General features: G+C 46.4%; 1 protein-coding gene and 1 long non-coding RNA gene across 3 annotated transcripts in view; both read right to left on the bottom strand.

Annotated features, from left to right (window-relative positions):
• The window catches only part of RPH3AL (rabphilin 3A like (without C2 domains)), a 54,998-nt gene that overhangs the window by 5,104 nt on the left and 30,846 nt on the right, over positions 1 to 19,048 (bottom strand). Inside the window, exons 5-8 of one of the 2 annotated variants that reach the window (XM_080983199.1) lie at positions 16,930 to 17,016; positions 9,459 to 9,636; positions 5,347 to 5,460; positions 880 to 1,062 (exon numbers count right to left, since the gene is read on the bottom strand). In XM_080983199.1, coding sequence (XP_080839325.1) covers positions 880 to 1,062; positions 5,347 to 5,460; positions 9,459 to 9,636; positions 16,930 to 17,016 — 562 coding nt within the window. The remainder of the gene's footprint in view (positions 1 to 879; positions 1,063 to 5,346; positions 5,461 to 9,458; positions 9,637 to 16,929; positions 17,017 to 19,048) is intronic. The other variant, XM_080983200.1, reaches the window with a different exon arrangement.
• LOC308464189 lies at positions 1,958 to 5,331 on the bottom strand. Its single transcript, XR_013979933.1, has 2 exons — positions 4,464 to 5,331; positions 1,958 to 4,432 (listed from the first exon to the last, which is right to left on the bottom strand). It is a non-coding gene; the product is annotated as an uncharacterized lncRNA (long non-coding RNA).

The following is a 19,048-nucleotide window of genomic DNA, read 5'->3' as shown; positions in this document are numbered from 1 at the left end:
AAAGCACCTTTAAGAACATAAGCTGAGCCTGCTGGATCAGGCCCAGGGCCCACCCGGCCCAGCACCCTGCTCTCACAGAATCACATGGACTAGAAACTTGTATCTTTAAAAACGAAAGCAAGCACAGATTGCAATGTTTGGGTCTTTTTTAATCTGGAAAAAAACAGTGAGTAATGGGACGGAACACAGTAGAGAAGTGTATAATATTGGACATGATGTAGCGAAAGTGGACTGGGATTCCCCCCCCCGCCCCCGTCTTATAATATGATAACTCACTGGGGCCACCGAATGAAAGCTAAATGTCAGAAGATTCAGGGCAGACAAAAGGAAGGGCTTCTGCACACAGCGCTAACCAAACTAATGTCCTCTGCCCGAAACCCTGGATAGCTGCAGCCTGTCAGTGTTAGAATCATAGAACTAGAGTTGGAAGGGACCCTGAGGGCCATCTAGACCAACCCCCACAAGGCAGGAATCTTTTGCCCAACGTGGGGCTCAAACCCACAACCCTGAGATTCAGAGTCTCGTGCTCAGTTGACCGAGCTATTGACAGCGCTGAGCTAGAGGGGCTGATAATCTGCTCATTATAAGGCAACATTCTATGTTCCTGCTATTACCACCTCTCAACTGAGAACCATGAGGTCTGGACAGTTAGGATTAGATCAGCAGGAGAGCATCTGTCCAGCTTGCGAAAAGCCCCGGGTGCAATCCTTGGCCTAGGAACGTCCCGCTGCCTGGAACCCTGGAGCGCTGCTGCCAGTCAGTGCAGGCACTGCTGGGCTAGATGGACCCCTGGTCTGTCTCAGTACAAAGCAGCTTCCTTGATGGTCCAGGAGAGTCTGGCCAGCCTCCTGTGCCCCTCTTCCCCTCCTCCCCACTCACCAGAGACGCCGCGGCCGGCATCGCTGTCTTCGTCTTCAGCCGGGAGGTCGCTGTGGCAGCTCTCCGTAGCGCTCAAGGCTCCTCCCCTCTCGCTGCAGAGGCTGCTCTGGCTCTCCGACAAGATGCTCCCCAAGGCACGGCTGGGGGTCCTGGTGGGGGTCCGGGCCACTTCGCTGCTGGACACTGCGGGGTGGAAGAAGAGGGTCTGATCCTTTGGCCAGTCCATGCAGATTCCTACTTACAGCTCCATTCCCCGTGACGGCTGGTGGAGCGGGAGGCAGAGAGCCCAACCACAGCTGTGAGATCACGATGCTGGACTAGATAATTATATATATATATATATATATATATATATATATATATTGCAGTGAGAGCTGGACCATAAAGAAGGCTGATTACCGAAGAATTGATGCTTTTGAATTATGGTGCTGGAGGAGACTCTTGAGAGTCCCATGGACTGCAAGAAGATCAAACCTCTCCATTCTGAAGGAAATCAGCCCTGAGTGCTCACTGGAAGGACAGATCCTGAAGCTGAGGCTCCAATACTTTGGCCACCTCATGAGAAGAGAAGACTCCCTGGAAAAGACCCTGGTGTTGGGAAAGATGGAGGGCACAAGGAGAAGGGGACGACAGAGGACGAGATGGTTGGATAGTGTTCTCGAAGCTACGAACATGAGTTTGACCAAACTGCGGGAGGCAGTGGAAGACAGGAGTGCCTGGCGTACTCTGGTCCAGGGGGTCACGAAGAGTCGGACACGACAAACGACTAAACAACAACAAAATATTATTTATGCCCCGCCCATCTGGCTGAGTTTCCCCAGCCACTCTGGGCAGCTCCCAATTGAGTGTTAAAAACAATAGAGCATTAAATATTAAAAACTTCCCTAAACAGGGCTGCCTTCAGATGTCTTTTAAAAATAAGATAGCTGCTTATTTCCTTGACATCTGATGGGAGGGTGTTCCACAGGGCGGGCGCTGCACTGGTCACTACTAGAATCATTCTGCTTTCATGCTAATTGATTGTTCTCATGCTGACAATTGTTGGAGGATGTTTATACTTTTGGGTTATCTGTCCTGGTTTGTGAAACCTCATTCAAAACTATACCTAAATATCCAGCAGCCAGGCCCTTCTGGTGGTCTTACACACAACAATCGGGGTGGGGGATTGATGGTTAGTGAAATGGACCGGTTGGATGTAGAGGAATGGTGGGAGGCACTGGCTGGGGAACCCCCAGGAGAAGAAGACCCACGATGAGTGGTCAGAGGGAGAAGAATTGGAAGAGGAGGGGCTGGAAGACGAGGGGGAACAGGGCTCAGTGAGCTGGGAAAGTCTGTGGCAGAGAAAAGTCCAGAAGCTGGAGCAGGAGAGGCCAAGAGGCAGAGATGAGTCAGGCTGGTGAAGAGTCACAGTGTCTCCCCCTCCTTGCTGTGACAAGCTCCCCTCCCCGCTGTTCTCCCAGAACCAGGAGAGGCATGAAAAGTGCGGAGGATAAGTTAGCATTATGCAGGCAGTGTCTCTGATTGCTTGGGGGGAAACCCTGGGGAGGAGGGGACTCAGGCAGCTTTGTGGGGTGGGACTTTCAGTCTCAGCAACTGATCCATGGGGCCAGACCTACCAGGGATCAGCTGCTGTGCCCATTAAGGCCGGACACTCAGCCAAGTCTGTGCAGGTTGTGTTTTTGCTAATAAAGGGTTAACTCCAACTTTGAACAGCGTGATTTACTGCCAACTCGCTGTTTGACAGTTAAGTCCCACATGACACTAGGTAAAGGTAAAGGGACCCCTGACCATTAGGTCCAGTCGTGACCGACTCTGGGGTTGCGGCGCTCATCTCGCTTTATTGGCTGAGGGAGCCGGCATACAGCTTCTGGGTCATGTGGCCAGCATGACTGAGCCGCTTCTGGCGAACCAGAGCAGCGCACAGAAACGCCGTTTACCTTCCCGCCGGAGCGGTACCTATTTATCTACTTGCACTTTGACGTGCTTTCGAACTGCTAGGTTGGCAGGAGCAGGGACCAAGCAACGGGAGCTCACCCCATTACAGGGATTCGAACCGCTGACCTTCTGATCGGCAAGTCCTAGGCTCTGTGGTTTAACGCCACCAGCGTTCCCATATGACACTACTTTACCCCAAGTCAACTGCAAGTCCATCGAGTTCAGGATGGACGGTCAGTTTCAGCTCTACCTGGGGATTCTGAGGTTGAACCCTGGGACCTTGTGCATGCCAAGCAGAGCTGCAGCCCTTTCCCGTAAATTTAAAGCAAGGTTCCAGTCCTCATGGTTCTGAACAAAGGGCTGGTTGAAATTGGAAGCTGCCTTATCCTGAGCCAGACCACTAGCACAGTATTGTCAACCGTGATGGGAGACGACTCTCCAGGGTTTATGGTTCCACATTTCAGCGCTGCCTGGAAATGCCATGAGGGAGAAAACCTGAGACCTTCGGCATGCCAAGCAAGTGATGTCTATTACAGAGCAGTGTTTCTCCCAGCACACACCCACACCCACACTACCCCCCCCCTTAGAAAACCACCCTCATGCACTTAGAGCAACAGGAGCTCTTCATCAAGGTAAGCAAAACAAAAGCTAACCGAAAGAGGGGGGGAAATGTTTTTGCAGAAACAGTTGCTACGGGTGCTTATTCCCGAAGGCATCCATTTTAAGAAAATGTACGCAAGGACGTTATCTGTCAATAGCAAGCCAGCCCCTTTCCCTATAAAATGATTTGAAACGATCTATCATGCAGAGGCAGCCGCTCAAGAAACCTTGGAACAATAATCAGTCAGTGCCAAAGTATGTCACAGATTAAAATCTGCCGCTGCGCAAAATAATATTACGGCCTTAAAAAAACCAGCGTGACTTTATTAAGAGGAGTCTTGCGAAGATCAATTTCTCTACGGCACAGTGAAGTCAAATAAACACGTTCCTGAAAAGAGGCTTTTATGTATTAACAGGGAGCAGGGTGTGACCTCTACCATTTTAAACTTTTTTTTTCATATGGAAGGCCCTCCCCGCAAAACCACGCTGCGTTTTTATTTCTTTTATATTTCTTTATTGCATTTATATCCCGCCTTTTTCTCCAAGGAGCTGAAGACGGTGCACATGTGGTTCTCCCCTTCCTCATTTAATCCCCACAGCAACACTGGGGGGTAGGTTAGGCAGTGAGCTTCAGTGTGGATTTGAACCCTGGGTCGGAGCTCTAACCAAGACACCAATAGTGCCCTTTTTGAACACTGGGTTTTGAACCTGAGTCAAATTACAGCGTTTCAAAGATTGCTGCCATTTCTCCTGGCCTTCCAGCCCCTTCAGATGGTCTGTGCTGACCTGAGGGCCAAATGCAGCGCTCTAGGTCTCTCTGCCTGGCCCTCAGAGGTCTCCCCAAGCCACGCCTTCTCTTCAGCCACACCCCTTTCTCTCCCCAGGCCACACCCCTCACCAACCCGACTTCACCCCTTCCTTGAGTGGCGGGAAATGTGTCCTCGAACACTGATCGTTCCTCTTTGCTTGCCTGGGTGGAAGGATAGAGAGGGGGGAATGAGAGTGTGCAGAAACTTGCCTGTACACAGGCAAAAATTTGCATCAGTTGCCCCTCCCGCTTTTGCCTCTGGCCCCGCCCACCACTGGCAAATGGCCCCCCCCAGAAGGTTCTGTGGCCCTCTGGCTGATAAAGGCTCTGCCCCTGTGCCTTAGAAACTTGTACAAAGTGCTCCTGCAAATGTATACACAGTGGTACCTGGGTTCCCAAACACTGAAAACCCAGAAGTAAGTGTTCTGGTTTTCAAATATTTTTCGGAAGCCGAACGTCCGATGCAGCTGTTGGCTATTGTTTCCGGGGCACCTGCACCAATCAGAAGCTGTGCCTTGGTTTTCAAACATTTTGGAAGTCAAGTGGACTTCCGGAACAGATTAAGTTTGGCACTTTTGTTTTTGCTATTTATTTTGCGTTTTTGTTTTTGAGGCTTTTTCAGTTAATTTGTTTTTGTGACTGTGTGGAACCCAGTTCAGCTACCGACTGATTGATTGTGTGACTGCGGAAATGGATAAAAGCCCCCCATCCATACAATGACTATCATCAGTGCAGGTAAGAAAAAATAATAATTTTTATTTTTATTATCTACAATACCTTCTTATTTATTTTATAGTACAGTACATTGATTATTGTTTTCATTTTATGGATCAATGGTCTCATTAGATAGTAAAATTCATGTTAAATTGCTGTTTTAGGGGTTGTTTTTAAAAGTCTGGAACGGATTAATCCGTTTTGCCTTACTTTCTATGGGAACGTGTGCCTTGGTTTTGGAATGCTTTGGTTTTGGAACGCTTTGGTTTTGGAACGGACTTCTGGAACGGATTAAGTTTGAGAACCAAGGTACCACTGTACATTTAATAAAATCTTAATAATAATAATAATAATACTGCATAATACTGCAATGCTGAAGGAGCACCCAGTGTCACAAGAAGTTTCCTCACCAGATTCAGCTCCATGTTGTCTGATCTTGAAACCCTTCGATCCTGCGAGCAAAGACCGGTCATCCAGACTCGACGAGCTGAACTCAGAGTCGCTGTCACTATCACTAGACACCACTGTAGGGAGACAGAAATACAAGGCGGATGGGGAGGAGGGGGGAAGATCCGGCCATAAATTATAAACTGAATCAACACTAGTCAGAAATGGCAAGCCTGCCGCAGTGAGAGGGATATTCAGATTCCATCCTCAACACACACACCCCAATGTCTGTGTGGAAAGGCACATCTAAACTGGGGGTTTTCCATTTATTTATATTTTATTGAAAGTTTTACAGTTAATTGAAGTAAATAAGAAGAAGAAAGAAGAGGAGGGAAAGAAACAAAAGAAAACAGGATAACAACAATAACGAAGTAACATTATAAACTAATTAGGGTTGCAGAACTATGTAATATATATGTAAATAGATAAGACTTATTATATCCCTCACTTCATGAGTTACTATGGTTTCGATAAATACTTTCCAAATATTAAATTTGTCCAGGCATAATTTTCGTCTGAAAGAGATCTGTTCATAGGTTACAAAAGTTGTCATGTCATCTATCCATTGATCAAAGGAGGTCATATTTTTATCCTATAGTTACCTTCCAAAAATTGTAACTCCTTCCCCACAATAGTTCTTATACTTCCTAGTATTTTTCTCCAAAAATTTGCTAATGCTGACCACCATGTAAATCATATGCTTCAAAGAAGCACTCTCCTTACTGCATCTCCAACAGCACGTTGTCGTCAATAGACCATGTTTATGCAATCGTGATGGAGTCCAATAAACTCTAAATTAAATATTTTGTTGTACGAGATGTAGCTTATAATATATCTTGTCTGGATGTTGAGATATGCATGCAGCTTTGAAGACAAACGCTACTCAGAGGCATTCCGTAACCCGGGAGCCACGACAGAGAAGGCCCTGTCATGCAATACTGGCTCAATGAATTGCAGGGAGATTTCTCCTGGAGATTTCAACCCCCAGGCAGATCTACATGGGATATTTGGTGCTCAGCTCATTTAGGGTTTTGTCTGCCAGAGGAAGACCCTAGAGATAGACTCCGAAGCACACAGGCAACCAGTGCGGGTCTTTTGAGAACCAGTGTTCATAAGACCCAAATGTTCTTGTGACATTTCTCTGGAGTTGTTCAGAAGCAACTCCTATAATAACATATTGGGGGGGGGGGAGGACACCTGGAAATTAAAAGGTTTTGAGCTTGCTAGCTGCAAGATTAACTATGTAAGAGCAGAAGACAAGGCTGCTGGATCAGGCCAGTGGCCAACCAGATGCCCCATTGGGAATCTTCAAACAATCGGCTTCATTGGATCTCAAAGATCCTGATGGAGAAGGGATCGACTTCTTTGTTCTTTCGCTCCAGAACCTCAAGACCAAATATGTTCATATCTGAGGGTCTTATGCTGTGGATTTTGAACAAGGAAGCACGTAGTGACTTTCCAAGTAAGGTTCTGGTCATTTGTGGCAGGTTTTTTGTTTTGTTTTGTCGTTGCTATTAAAGCAAGCAATCTAAAACCCAACAGCGGATCGTGCCAAACACGAGTCTCATTAAATGTTACTTCACTTTTTGCTGTTTCTGCAAACTCAACGAAAGGGAGACAGAAGAAGAGAGAGTGATAAAAACGAAGGAGGCTCAATTTCGCTGACACAAATCTAAGGGTGCGATTTGAATTGGTAAATTATTCCCACTTTGCAGCAAAAAAAAAAAAAGGAGAAAAAAGAAAACTGCAACCACTTCTTCTATTTAAACACCATGTGAGGAGGGAACTAATTTAGCTGCCAGCTGTTTGATGGCGAGATCAGGTGGGGGAGAAGAGGAGAGGAGACAGAATTGTCTTTTTCCTTTTTTTACGGCAAGGCCGTTTGACAATGGATAGACAATCCCAGTATCCTTGCAGAAGGCCTCAAAGTCCAAGGGTGAGCCCCAGCTGAGCAACAGCTCCTGTCTGAAGCTGGAGCAAAGAAAATATGAAAATAGGGGATGAAGTCACCGCATCGCATTTATATCTCACCCCCTTTTATTCCTCCAAGGAGCTCTCTGCATTTTTCAGTGGAACTTTCCCAATATATATGCCAATATATATGTTTTAAGAACCATTTCCCACAAAGCGTGCGTTTTTGTACACTGTGTGCATGCACAGAACGGCGTCACCAAATTTGGAGCTATTTGGATTTTGAAGGATTGATGCGTTTTGGTTTGCGTATTATTTCACGAACTGGAAATTAGGGGTGTTTGCATTTAACCCCCCAGTCTTCTGGAGAGCCCAGAAAGGCTGCTGTGTCTCTGTATGAGTCACCGGTCTGTCCATTCCTCCTTCCCATCACCTTTTGTTAGGAGTAAATCATTCTACTCCCATCCCTACAGTGGGCATAGGATCACTCCTGACACGGCACAGGCTACCTGCGTTCTAGCTCACTGCAAGAGTTACTGTTCTGGCTTTCTCGAGTGGCTGCTCTGAGCATGGCCAGGTTGTGCAAACACCCAGAAAAGGTGCTTCCTCCAAGAAGGGCAACTCTTAACACTGCCATGCCCCACCAGCAAATTGCTTAGCACAAATTCTGCACCGATAGGTGGTTTTCCATCTATTGCAATTCACGTGGCAAGAGGATATTCAGAAATACAGGAGACCACACTAGGAGTTTCTGTGCGACAAAGCAGTGGATCGTCCCAACGGACACATGTTGATGCAAAAAGGGGACGGAGGACGACTGTGAACACAGCAAAATGGTTGTCAGAGCTGTTGGCACTTCCTCCAGCCATAAATCAAGTGCCGAAAAAGGCTGGGAGGGGTTACCCTGGCAACAGCCAGGAAGAGTAAATACTCGCATCAATGCAGCTGTGTGAGAGCGCACACCCACAGCATCAACACCCACCAAAGATACCCCAAATTACGGGAATAGCTCAGTCAGTAGAGCATGAGACTCTTAATCTCAGGGTTGTGGGTTTGAGCCCCACGCTGGGCAAAAGATTCCTCCATTGGGGGGGGTGGACTAGATGATCCTTATGGTCCCTTCTAGTTCTACAATTCTATGATTCTATGATATGGGGTGGACAAATTTGTCAATTTCAGCTCCTATCCATTTCTCCGGGCTTTCTCACTTCCAGATCAGTTTATGAACTTTTTTTTTTTTAAGTCCATACAAAAATTTGCAAACATTCAGGTGTGCCCCTCTCCTACCATTTGCAAATACAGTGATACCTCAGGTTAAGTACTTAATTTGTTCCGGAGGTCCGTTCTTAACCTGAAACTGTTCTTAACCTGAAGCACCACTTTAGCTAATGGGGCCTCCTGCTGCCGCCGAAGCACGATTTCTGTTCTCATCCTGAAGCAAAGTTCTTAACCTGAAGCACTATTTCCGGGTTAGCGGAGTCTGTAACCTGAAGCGTATGTAACCTGAAGCATATGTAACCCGAGGTACCACTGTAATTTGCCCTAATAGTCTGGCAGTGTCCAACCAAGCTTCTCCCATAGCCCAAGGGCTTTTGTCTACTCAACAGGACTTCTCTTTCCCTCCCCTCTCTCCTGTGCACTGGCTAAATCTATTCTGGGCTTCCCACTCCTCATTTAATCTGCACCACTACCCTGTGAAGTAAGCTAGACGGAGAGAGAGAGTGATTGGCCAAGGTCACCCAGTCAGATTAATGGCCGATGGGGGATTCGAACCCCGATCTCCCAGGTCCCAGTCTGACACTCTAACCAAAACACCACCCTGGCTCTAAACATCTAAAGGACTGCTCCATGGAAGGTGGTTAGCAAGCTTGTTTTCTCCTGCTCAGGAGGTTAGGATTCACAAGAATCCACGTTCCTACAGTGCAGGAATCTCAGCTAAAATATCCATGGCGGACTCTCCTTCGATGGAGGTTTTTAAGCAGAAGTTGCAAGGCCATCTCTCGTGGATGATCCTTGGGGTTGCTTTCCAACATTGCACTTCTAAGATTCCACCACCACCACTTATTTCTGCAATATTTCTTTCAAAATCGTGTTGTGGCCCTGGAAGTCTTCACCCCACCCCACACCCCGTTGTCAGGCCACAGAGAGCTAGGAAAGGACTGACCTCTTCCTCTGGCCCAGGTGAAGGAATGACGGGGAGCGACCCCCTTGAGGTCCATCGCTGGCGGCTCCAGGTGGCGAGGCCGCGGGGTCTGCTCACAGGCTTTGCCGCCGCCGCTTTTCAAAGGCAAGATGTACTTGGGGAGGCCTTTGTAGAACCAGGCGCCGGACCGCTTCCAAACCTAGAGAGAAGGAGAGCAAATAATCGGTGTGATCTCTGGACCCTCCTGGGGTGACCCAAGGGATGTACAGTGGTACCGCAGGTTCCATACGCTTCAGGTTACAGACTCCACTAACCCAGAAATATTACCTCGGGTTAAGAACTTTGCCTCAGGATGAGAACAGAAATCGTGCTCCGGTGGCACGGCAGCAGCGGGAGGCCCCATTAGCTAAAGTGGTGCTTCAGGTTAAGAACAGTTTCAGGTTAAGAACGGACCTCCGGAACGAATTAAGTACTTAACCCGAGGTACCACTGTACTGGCTGCGGGGCTGATTTGTTCTGGTTTTCTCTCCATCCTCCCCCCTCGCAAAGATCCTGTGGACACTGAATGAGGACAGCAGAACAAGCACAACCCCGGGAAACCACTAATCGAACAGCACTCAGCCCTGCAAGAATCCCGACAGAAATCAACCCGGGTGCAGAAACTGCCTATTCTTCCCATGCCACTGGGAAGCCACTGTAGCACTTAGAGCATCGGATTAGGCCCTGTGAGATCAGGGTTCGAATCACCCCTCGGCTATGAAGCAAACTAGGTGACCTTGGGCAAGCTACTGTCTCTCTCTCAGACTAGTCTACCTCGCAGGGTTGTTGTCTGTATCTGACTACCAATTGCTGGAAACTTTCTTATTACAATCAGATTTTAAAAAGCTTACAGTGAGTTGTAATATAAGCTTAGAGTTATTTGCATTAATGCATTAACAAGAGAAGTCATGAAATAAATGTAAAGATACGGTAGATCCTTCATGTGCTTATATAAGAGAAGAGGGAACCGTAATTAGGATTCAAGATTGATCTATTACATATTGATTTTAAATAATCTGCTCTGAAAATCACCATGGCAATCAACAGCAGGCGAGAAATTGCCTTTTAACTGAGAAACAGCCTGCCCTCAAAAACAAGAGAGTCTGCCCTTTGCGTCTCTGTGTGAATCGTGGCTTTCTGCCAACTGATGAACGCCTGGAACAGTGACTCATGCAGAGACACTTATGAGAGGAGGATCTTGCACCTGTTTTGGAAAACTTTTTACAACAAAACCATTGGTAGCAATAAGGGCTCGGAGCAAGAGCATCCAATTTCAGTTCAGAAAAGCAAGCTATTCAAAGTCCAGCATGAGAATTTCTCTTCCAACCTATTTTTCTTCTCTCTCTCTCTTTTCTGAAGCTGACACGACAAGCTTGATAAAGGGCAGCTTAAACCAAATTAATGGAGGGAGAACAAATCAATCCTTTGCACAATGGCGAGGGGGGAAATGAAGTCTGCAAGAGCCAAAAAGCCCTTTTCTGGCAACCCTCGTTTATCTTTGCAAATAGTATTTTTTAAACGATCCTCACCTGCAATCAGGGACGTGGGTGGTGCTGTGGGTTAAACCACAGAGCCTAGGACTTGCCAATCAGAAGGTTGGCAGTTCGAATCCCCATGGCGGGGTGAGCTCCCGTTGCTCGGTCCCAGCTCCTGCCAACCTAGCAGTTCAAAAGCACGCCAAAGTGCAAGTAGATAAATAGGTACCGCTCCAGCGGGAAGGTAAACGGCGTTTCCGTGCGCTGCTCTGGTTCGCCAGAAGCGGCTTAGTCCTGCTGGCCACATGACCCGGAATCTGTACACTGGCTCCCTCGGCCAATAAAGCGAGATGAGCGCTGCAACCCCAGAGTCGGTCACGACTGGACCTAATAGTCAGGGGTCCCTTTACCTTTTACACCTGCAATCTAACTTTAGGACAGGACATTGTACTGCAGGAGTGTTCAGCCCAATGCCCTCCAAGATTGTGGGATAATGTGGTTGTGCTGTATGGGTCAGCCCCCCTCCCCCCGGCATTCATGACAGGGACCCCGCAATGAGAAATCCAAGCTCACAAGGCTAACTCCCAAGAGGGCCTACGAAAGACACACAGGCTTGAGTGCTCTCTGGTAAAAACCACATAGAAGGGGCAAATGGAAGTACAATATTAACAACGGAATAAAAGCATTACAAGCTGCTGCCTCCTTATAGAAATTCAGCCTAAGAGGGACTCAAGCCGAGAGAAAAAGATCGTTTGAGTGTGAAAAATCAGAGCGAGAAGATTAGGGCGCCCCAGCGGCAGACGCGGCCAGCTACAGCGATAAAGACTTCGTGCTTCCCGCAAGAATGCTCGCCACACGTTCCAATTTAGATTTTAATAGCGAGATTGCAATGAAGGGAGCTTATTAGCGCACATTTAATATACACGGCTTCGGGTAAAGGAGAGGGAGGGGGGAAGGGAGCGCAAGAAAAAACGAAGCAATATCCAGAGACAAAAAAGCCAACCCAGTTTCGTTGCAGCCTTCCGACAAAGCAAAGAGCGAACTGAACGAGACGGGTTTTTCGAGTCAAGGAAGTGTGGGTCTGCTTTTGGGGTGGAGGGAATCAGAAGGTCTGGAAATATTTCAGGCCCTGTGGGTTTATGAGGAATGGCTGAGGTAGTTGGAGGAGAGGAACGATATGATTGCCGTTGTCAAATATCTGAAGGGCTGTCACATGGAAGATGTGTTTTTATCCTGTATTTTTATGTTGTGAACCGCTCGGAGACCTACGGATGAAGGGCAGGTATCCACGGATGAAGGGCAGGTATTCCAGCCAAACATTAGGAAGAACTTGCTGAGGGCAAGAGCCACAGAACAGACTCCCTCAGCTGGAGGCTTTTAGAAAGAGGCCCTCCATCATGGATGCTTGAGTCAAGATTCCTGCATTGCAGAAGGTTAGACTTGATGGCCTTTGGGGGTCCCTTACAACTCTACAATTCTGTGATTCTATGAACTGTCCCCAGGGCTGGCCCCAAGATGCCACAGCACTTAAATTTATTTATTTATTTACTGAACTGTTAGAACCCAAAACTAAGAATTTGTCAAGAATGTATAACTTGCTGCTGAAATGGAACACTCAGGATGAAACGGTAAAATCGGCCATGATTAAATGGGCACAAGACGTTGGACACAACATTATGTTCGCTGACTGGGAACAGTTATGGACCACAGGTATGAAATTTACGGCATGTAATGCCTTAAGAGAGAATATTATGAAAATGATATACAGGTGGTACATAACTCCAGTCAAGCTTGCAAAAATCTATCATTTGCCCGATAATAAATGTTGGAAATGTAAAGAAATTGAAGGTACATTTTTTCACCTTTGGTGGACGTGCCCAAAGATCAAGGCTTTCTGGGAAATGATATATAATGAATTAAAAAAGGTATTCAAATATACCTTCCCCAAGAAACCAGAGGCCTTTCTCCTGGGCATAGTCGGCCAAATGGTGTTAAACAAGGATAGAACTTTCTTTATGTATGCAACAAGAGCAGCAAGAATACTCATTGCAAAGTATTGGAAGACACAAGAGCTTCCCACACTGGAGGAATGGCAGATGAAACTGATGGACTATATGGAACTGGCGGAAATGACTGGCAGAATCCGTGACCAGGGAGAAGAGTCGGTGGAGGAAGATTGGAAGAAATTCAAAGACTATCTGCAGAAACATTGCAAAATTAAAGAATGTTAGAGTGATGTTGGACTGAAAACAAGTGGCTTCCAGCTGTACAGGATTTAAAGTTATAGATAGATTAAGATTAAGGATTAGGATTTAAAAAGTTTAAGGAACTGGAAACTGGGTTTTTAAGAGGTAAAATTTTAATGTTATATTATATTAAGATTAAAGATTGGGATTAAAAAAGAGGAAAAGAAATTGCTGGACAAACAATTTGAATTGGAATACAAAAGAGGGAGGTATGAGGAGGTCCAGAAAACAAGTAAATTTAAAAATGGAGATGAAAAGGTGATATTGTTTTTAACTGTTTTTTTTCTTTTTTTCTTTTGTTTTTTGTTCTGTTTTTCCTCTTTTTTTGGATTATGTATTGTGTATTTTTGAATTGTGTATTTCTTTTCTATGTTTTCATGTTTAATCTTTTATTGATGTGTTCTTTTTATTGGAAAATTTAATAAATATCTTTAAAAAAAATAAATAAATTTATTTATTTAGTAGTGCCCCTCAGTTAAGTGGGCATGGCCAACACGATGCCTGCAGCTGCCACTAGGCCTGGTGTGGGAGGAAGCTGTACTGGGATACTTCTGATGTGAAGTACAGTGGGGGTTGCATCTGAAGTGGTAGACAAGACTATGAGCTCAGTTCAGTTCTCAAAACCAAATCCCCAAGATAAGAATTCTTCCATTCCAAGCATATGTGTTTTGCCCTTGGTTCCAACTGGTGGGTTCCAGAAAAACAAAAACAAAAACCCCGCAAGCCTAAAGTATGCTGAGCCTCGCTCTTGAAAACCTGATTATTAAAAAAGGGGGAAAAGATTCTGAGAATTATTGATTCTGCACCCCATGCTGAAATGGCTATGTCTGAGATGCTTGGCATTGATATAATAAAAAGATAAGGCTGTCATCACACAGTACTTTCCTTGGGCACCAGCAGGTGGCGCTGCAACCTAGAGAGTGTTAACAGTCTTCTGAGGGCTATTGAGCCACTGCAGCAGTGATGGAGGGTGAGGAGAAAGAAGGCGGAAGAGGGAGACTGAGGTGGGCAGTCTAGGCAGACCGTGGAGGAGCAACTCTAAGGGCAGGGTTTGGCATGGGGGTGGAGGCAGGTGGGGTTGGTGATTGAAGCAAGCATGGGCACGGCTCCAGGTAATTTTATACATTCTCTCTCTCATTACAGCAAATAGCAGCTTGCTAACAGATGTCATATGGGTTCGGGCCCATTTAGTTAGCATGTAGAACACGCACACCATTATTAATGAGGCTGCACAGAATTGTACCTCCCCCCAAAAAAAGAAAAAGTCAAGCAGCAGCAGGATAAACGAGGCAAGTGGGGAAATTAAACAAGAACCCCGGTCTTTTTCATTACGCACCAGCAGAACTTTGCAATTACATCCTTTGGACCAATCTGTCTTTGGACCAATGACTGCCTTGCAGAGCGGCAGGGATGGGTGGGGGAGAAGAGGCTGATTTCCTAAACCCAGGTAAAGCAAGTCCACATACTGCACCGTCTGATGTAGAAGACATCAGAAATTCAGAGAAATCCGGCTCAGTTTAATTCCGAAACGCGAATTTACTTAATCCGCATGTCCTGAAACAAGCATGTGAAAAGCCAGCCTGTGGAATTTGCGCTCCTGTGGATTTTGCAATGCTGCTGTCTGGCCAAGTCAAGGTGTGCAAAAAAAATGGCATTTGCCAGGATAAAACGTGCATAAAATGGCACATTATGGTTATCATTATAATTAATTTATAAAAATATTTATCTACCACTATGCCATAAAAAGATATCAAAGTGGTTTACAGAAATAAAGCATGAGACCGTACAACAAAAACCACAAAAAAGCTAAAAGCAGAAATCAATTAACAATTGTTTATTATTAGAAACACAGAGTTGGTAGGGACAATGAGGGTCATCTAGTCCAACCCCTACAATGCAGGAATCTTTCAGGCTTGAACCCACAACCCTGATATTAAGAGTCTGATGTTGTTGTTGCTGTTGTTGTTACACACCCTTGCTTTACCAAAAGTCAATATTAGGCAAAACTGAATGACAAACATGCCTATTAGGAGAAACTCACACTAAATTGCTGAATTTTTACGAGGGCTTTCTTTTTTACTGGAAACTGGTGCAGAAATGCGGAGAGCTGAAGATTGGAAATATGATGGAAACTGAAATTGACATATCTGCCCGTCCCTAGTCTGCTGCGAGCAGGAGGTGATCAGGCTTCAAATAAATCATTCCGGGCTCTGCGCAAGCCTCAAACCGGACAGATTTTTCATGTTAAAAGGCTGGTGTTTAAACAGCATCGCGTCGTCAAGCTTCACAGGGGCTGAGCAAGGCACCCCATCCAAACAGTGCCGGCCCTGTCAAGGGGTAAAGGAAGCGACTGCTTTTCCTGGGTAAAGACACCGATGAAGGGAGACATTTTGAAAACGTCTTACTCTGCTTTTATCGCTCAACTACTTCTCATTCCTCACATTTGTATACCACCCTTCCACAGAAGGGTGGAAGGAGGCATCCATATTCTCCCCATCCTCACAACATCCCAGAGAGCTCATTTGGGCCAAGATCAGCCAGTAAGCCATTTCCTGCTTAGTCATTTTGACGCTTTGGCAGCCTATTTGCAAAATTTAACAATTCCAAAATACAGACGTGTTGTCACTTTCGCAAGATTGAATATATACTGCCTTCACCACTGGGGAAAACGGTTATGTCCATGTGGAGATGGCAGTACTGAGTCAGGAGTTCCTGTGCTTCTAGCTTGCACTCTTTATAAAGATTTGAGGAGTGAGGTTTCCTCTCTAGAAGGGGAGGAAATGGAGGCAGTGAGAGATTTTACTTTCTTGGGCTCCATGATCACTGCAGATGGTGACAGCAGTCACAAAATTAAAAGACGCCTGCTTCTTGGGAGAAAAGCAATGACAAACCTAGACAGCATCTTAAAAAGCAGAGACATCACCTTGCCAACAAAGGTCCGTATAGTTAAAGCTATGGTTTTCCCAGTAGTGGACACGACTAAACGACTGGGAGACCAGGGTTCAAATCCCCAGTCAGCCATGAAGCTCCCTTGGAGATCCTTGGGCCAGTCACAGCCTCTTGGCCTAATCTACATCGCAGGATTGTTGTGAGGATGAAAGGGGGAGAGAGGGAAACCATGCTTGCCAACTTGATTTCCTTTACTTTGAGGGAAAGTGGAATATAGATACAAGTATAAATAAATTAAACAAGAAAAATGAAGATTAAACTCAGTTAATGGAGGGAGGGCAAATCAATAGATCCTTCACACAACGGTTAAAAAATGAAGGTGCAAGGGTCAAAGCAACACTCATCTCTCTTCGCAGGAAGTGTTTTGTGTGTTTTGCTCCTCACCTGCAATCTAAGTTTAATGTGGGACATTCTGTTGCTTGGATAAGTCAATCTGATGCTCTCAAGATATTGACTGAGTGGGAATTTGAACCTTGGTCTCCCGGATCCTAGTCTGACTCTCACTGCTGCATCACACCGGCTCTCAGGATACAGGATCACAGGTTTGGAAGGGACCCCTGGGCATCATCCAGACTGACCCTTCCAAACCTAAGGCATGAGACTCGAGACCGCCTTGGTGTGTGGATGAAGGAGGCAGGCAGAAACTAGTTTCTACTGACCCAAAAACTCGGTGGTCACACAAGTAATAATTTCTGCCCCCCCCCCCCGATTATTATTGGAGTCTTTCCTGAAGAAGCAGACATCTGATACTGCAAAGCACGAATCCTGCCACTATGGACTCACCTCTCTCTGCTCGCTGCAAATCTTGCAGAACCAGATGGGCCGCTTCTGGGCGCTCAGGGTTTCAATCCCACATTTGGTGCAGACTTTCTGGGGGGGAAAGACAACATGGGGATTGGGGTGGGAACTATTAGAAAGGGCGAAGGAGCCCAGCGCCAACGCCACCCTCCCCTTGAAGGAAAGAAGCAAACAAATAACAGGGTCTAGAAAACCTGCCATTTAAATTCCCCATGGTGCACTGCTCCACTGGGAAATGCTGAGAGTGCGCCACGGGGGCTATAGCTATCAACATTTCCCTTTTTTAAGGGAAATTCCTATTTGGAATAAGGGAATTTCCCTTTAAAAAGGGAAACGTTGACAGCTATGGTGGGGGCCAATCACAAAATGGCTGCCGCAGGGAGAGGGGCCCAATACAAAATGGCTGCCATGGGGAGAGGGGCCCAATACAAAATGGCTGCCATGTTGGGCATGTTGTAATGGTTGCGGTATCTTAAAGAGCAGAAAAGGAGACAAGATCACAAAATTGGGGGTGGGGGGCTCCCTATCAGGTACCAAAAGGCGGCCATAGCGAGCCTTTCGCTGGTTCCAGCAAGCGCCACGTTGGCAACTCTTGCCCCGGAGCATTGTGGGAAATCAAAATGGCGGCTCCTAACCGTCGGACGCAGGTGCCAAGCTGCGCTGCTGAAATTTCCAAACCCACCAGAGGGGGGCGTCCCATAACTCTGAAGCTGGAGGCAGCATCCCTTTGGAAATGGATCACCATTTCTGGGCACCTGCTTGCAGGTCATAGGACCTCAGATTGGGGAGGGTGGCTGAGCGGTTGACCAACTCTCCCCAGACACAAGAGGGGTGGGAGGAACAAACCCACAGGACATGAGATGGGTAAACATTTCAAAAACAGAGAGAGAGATATGTAGCAGGAAGGTTCGGCCAGGGGATAAACAGCTGAGCTCGATATAAAATCAATTCTCCTAATGAGGGAACGGCAATAGTCCCTCATGGTGCTGGGGGTGGCTGGAGGGGGAAGAGAATTAAGGTGCCCAATGGAACTGCAAGAGCCGCAGGTGGTGCTAGCGGCCATTGATCGCCATCAAGAAGGCTGGTTAACCCATTAAAAACACGTTCAAGTTTGCCCCAGAGAAGCCGCACAGAATTGTAGTGTCAACCATAGCTGTCAACTTTTCCCCTTTCTTGCAAGGAATCCTATTTGGAATAAGGGAATTTCCCTTTAAAAAAGGGAAACGTTGACAGCTATGAGCCCAACCCCTGCAATGCAGGAATCGCAGTTTGAGAATCCCTGACAGAGGATGTCCATTGCACTGTTCTTCCTAAAGTTTAGTGGGAATCTCCTTCCTTGTCATTTAAATCCATTGGTTCAGGGCAGGGGGCAGCAAACTTTTTCAGCAGGGGGCCGGTCCACTGTTCCTCAGACCTTGTGGGGGCCGGACTATATTTTGAAAAGAAAAAAACAATGAACAAATCCCTGTGCCCCACAAATAACCCAGAGATGCATTTAAAATAAAAGGACACATTCTACTCATGTAAAAACACGCTGATTCCCGTACCGTCCGCAGGCCGGATTTAGAAGGTGAATGGGCCGGATCCAGCCCCCGGGCCTTAGTTTGCCTACCCATGGTTCAGGCCCTACTCTCTGGAGCAGGAGAAAACAAGCTTGCTCCGTCTTCCATGCGACAGCCCTTTAGATACTGGAAGATGACTCTCCTATCTCCTCTCAGCCTCCTCTTGCGCAGGCTAAAAAATATCCAGCTCCTTTGTTCTTAAGAGCAAGGGTGAAGAACGTCCGGGCTTGAAGCCTTTATTTATTTATTTATTTATTTATTTATTTATTTACGGCTATTAGCCCATAAAGTATGTACAAACATAAAAGCACAGAGGCATAAAGCCGGTATATTCGGCACCAGAAGGTGAAAACCAGAAGGTGAACACCATGATGCAGGGGTGGGTCATTGAGCAGAGCCAGGTAACAGCTTGGGGCCCGGATAGCTCCAAGGGACGGATCCCAGAAAAAGGAAAACTGAAGACGAGATCCGACATGCACTCTCTTCAAAAATGTCCGATTAGTTTTTGATGTTGTTGTTGTTTTTGGTGGTTTTTGTGTGTG

Source organism: Podarcis pityusensis (assembly GCF_964106645.2).
Source record: "Podarcis pityusensis genome assembly, chromosome: 15".
In the NCBI taxonomy this organism is placed as follows: domain Eukaryota; kingdom Metazoa; phylum Chordata; class Lepidosauria; order Squamata; family Lacertidae; genus Podarcis; species Podarcis pityusensis.
The sequence above is the reverse complement of the archived record's forward strand: the minus strand, read 5'-3'. Positions and strand labels throughout refer to the sequence as shown.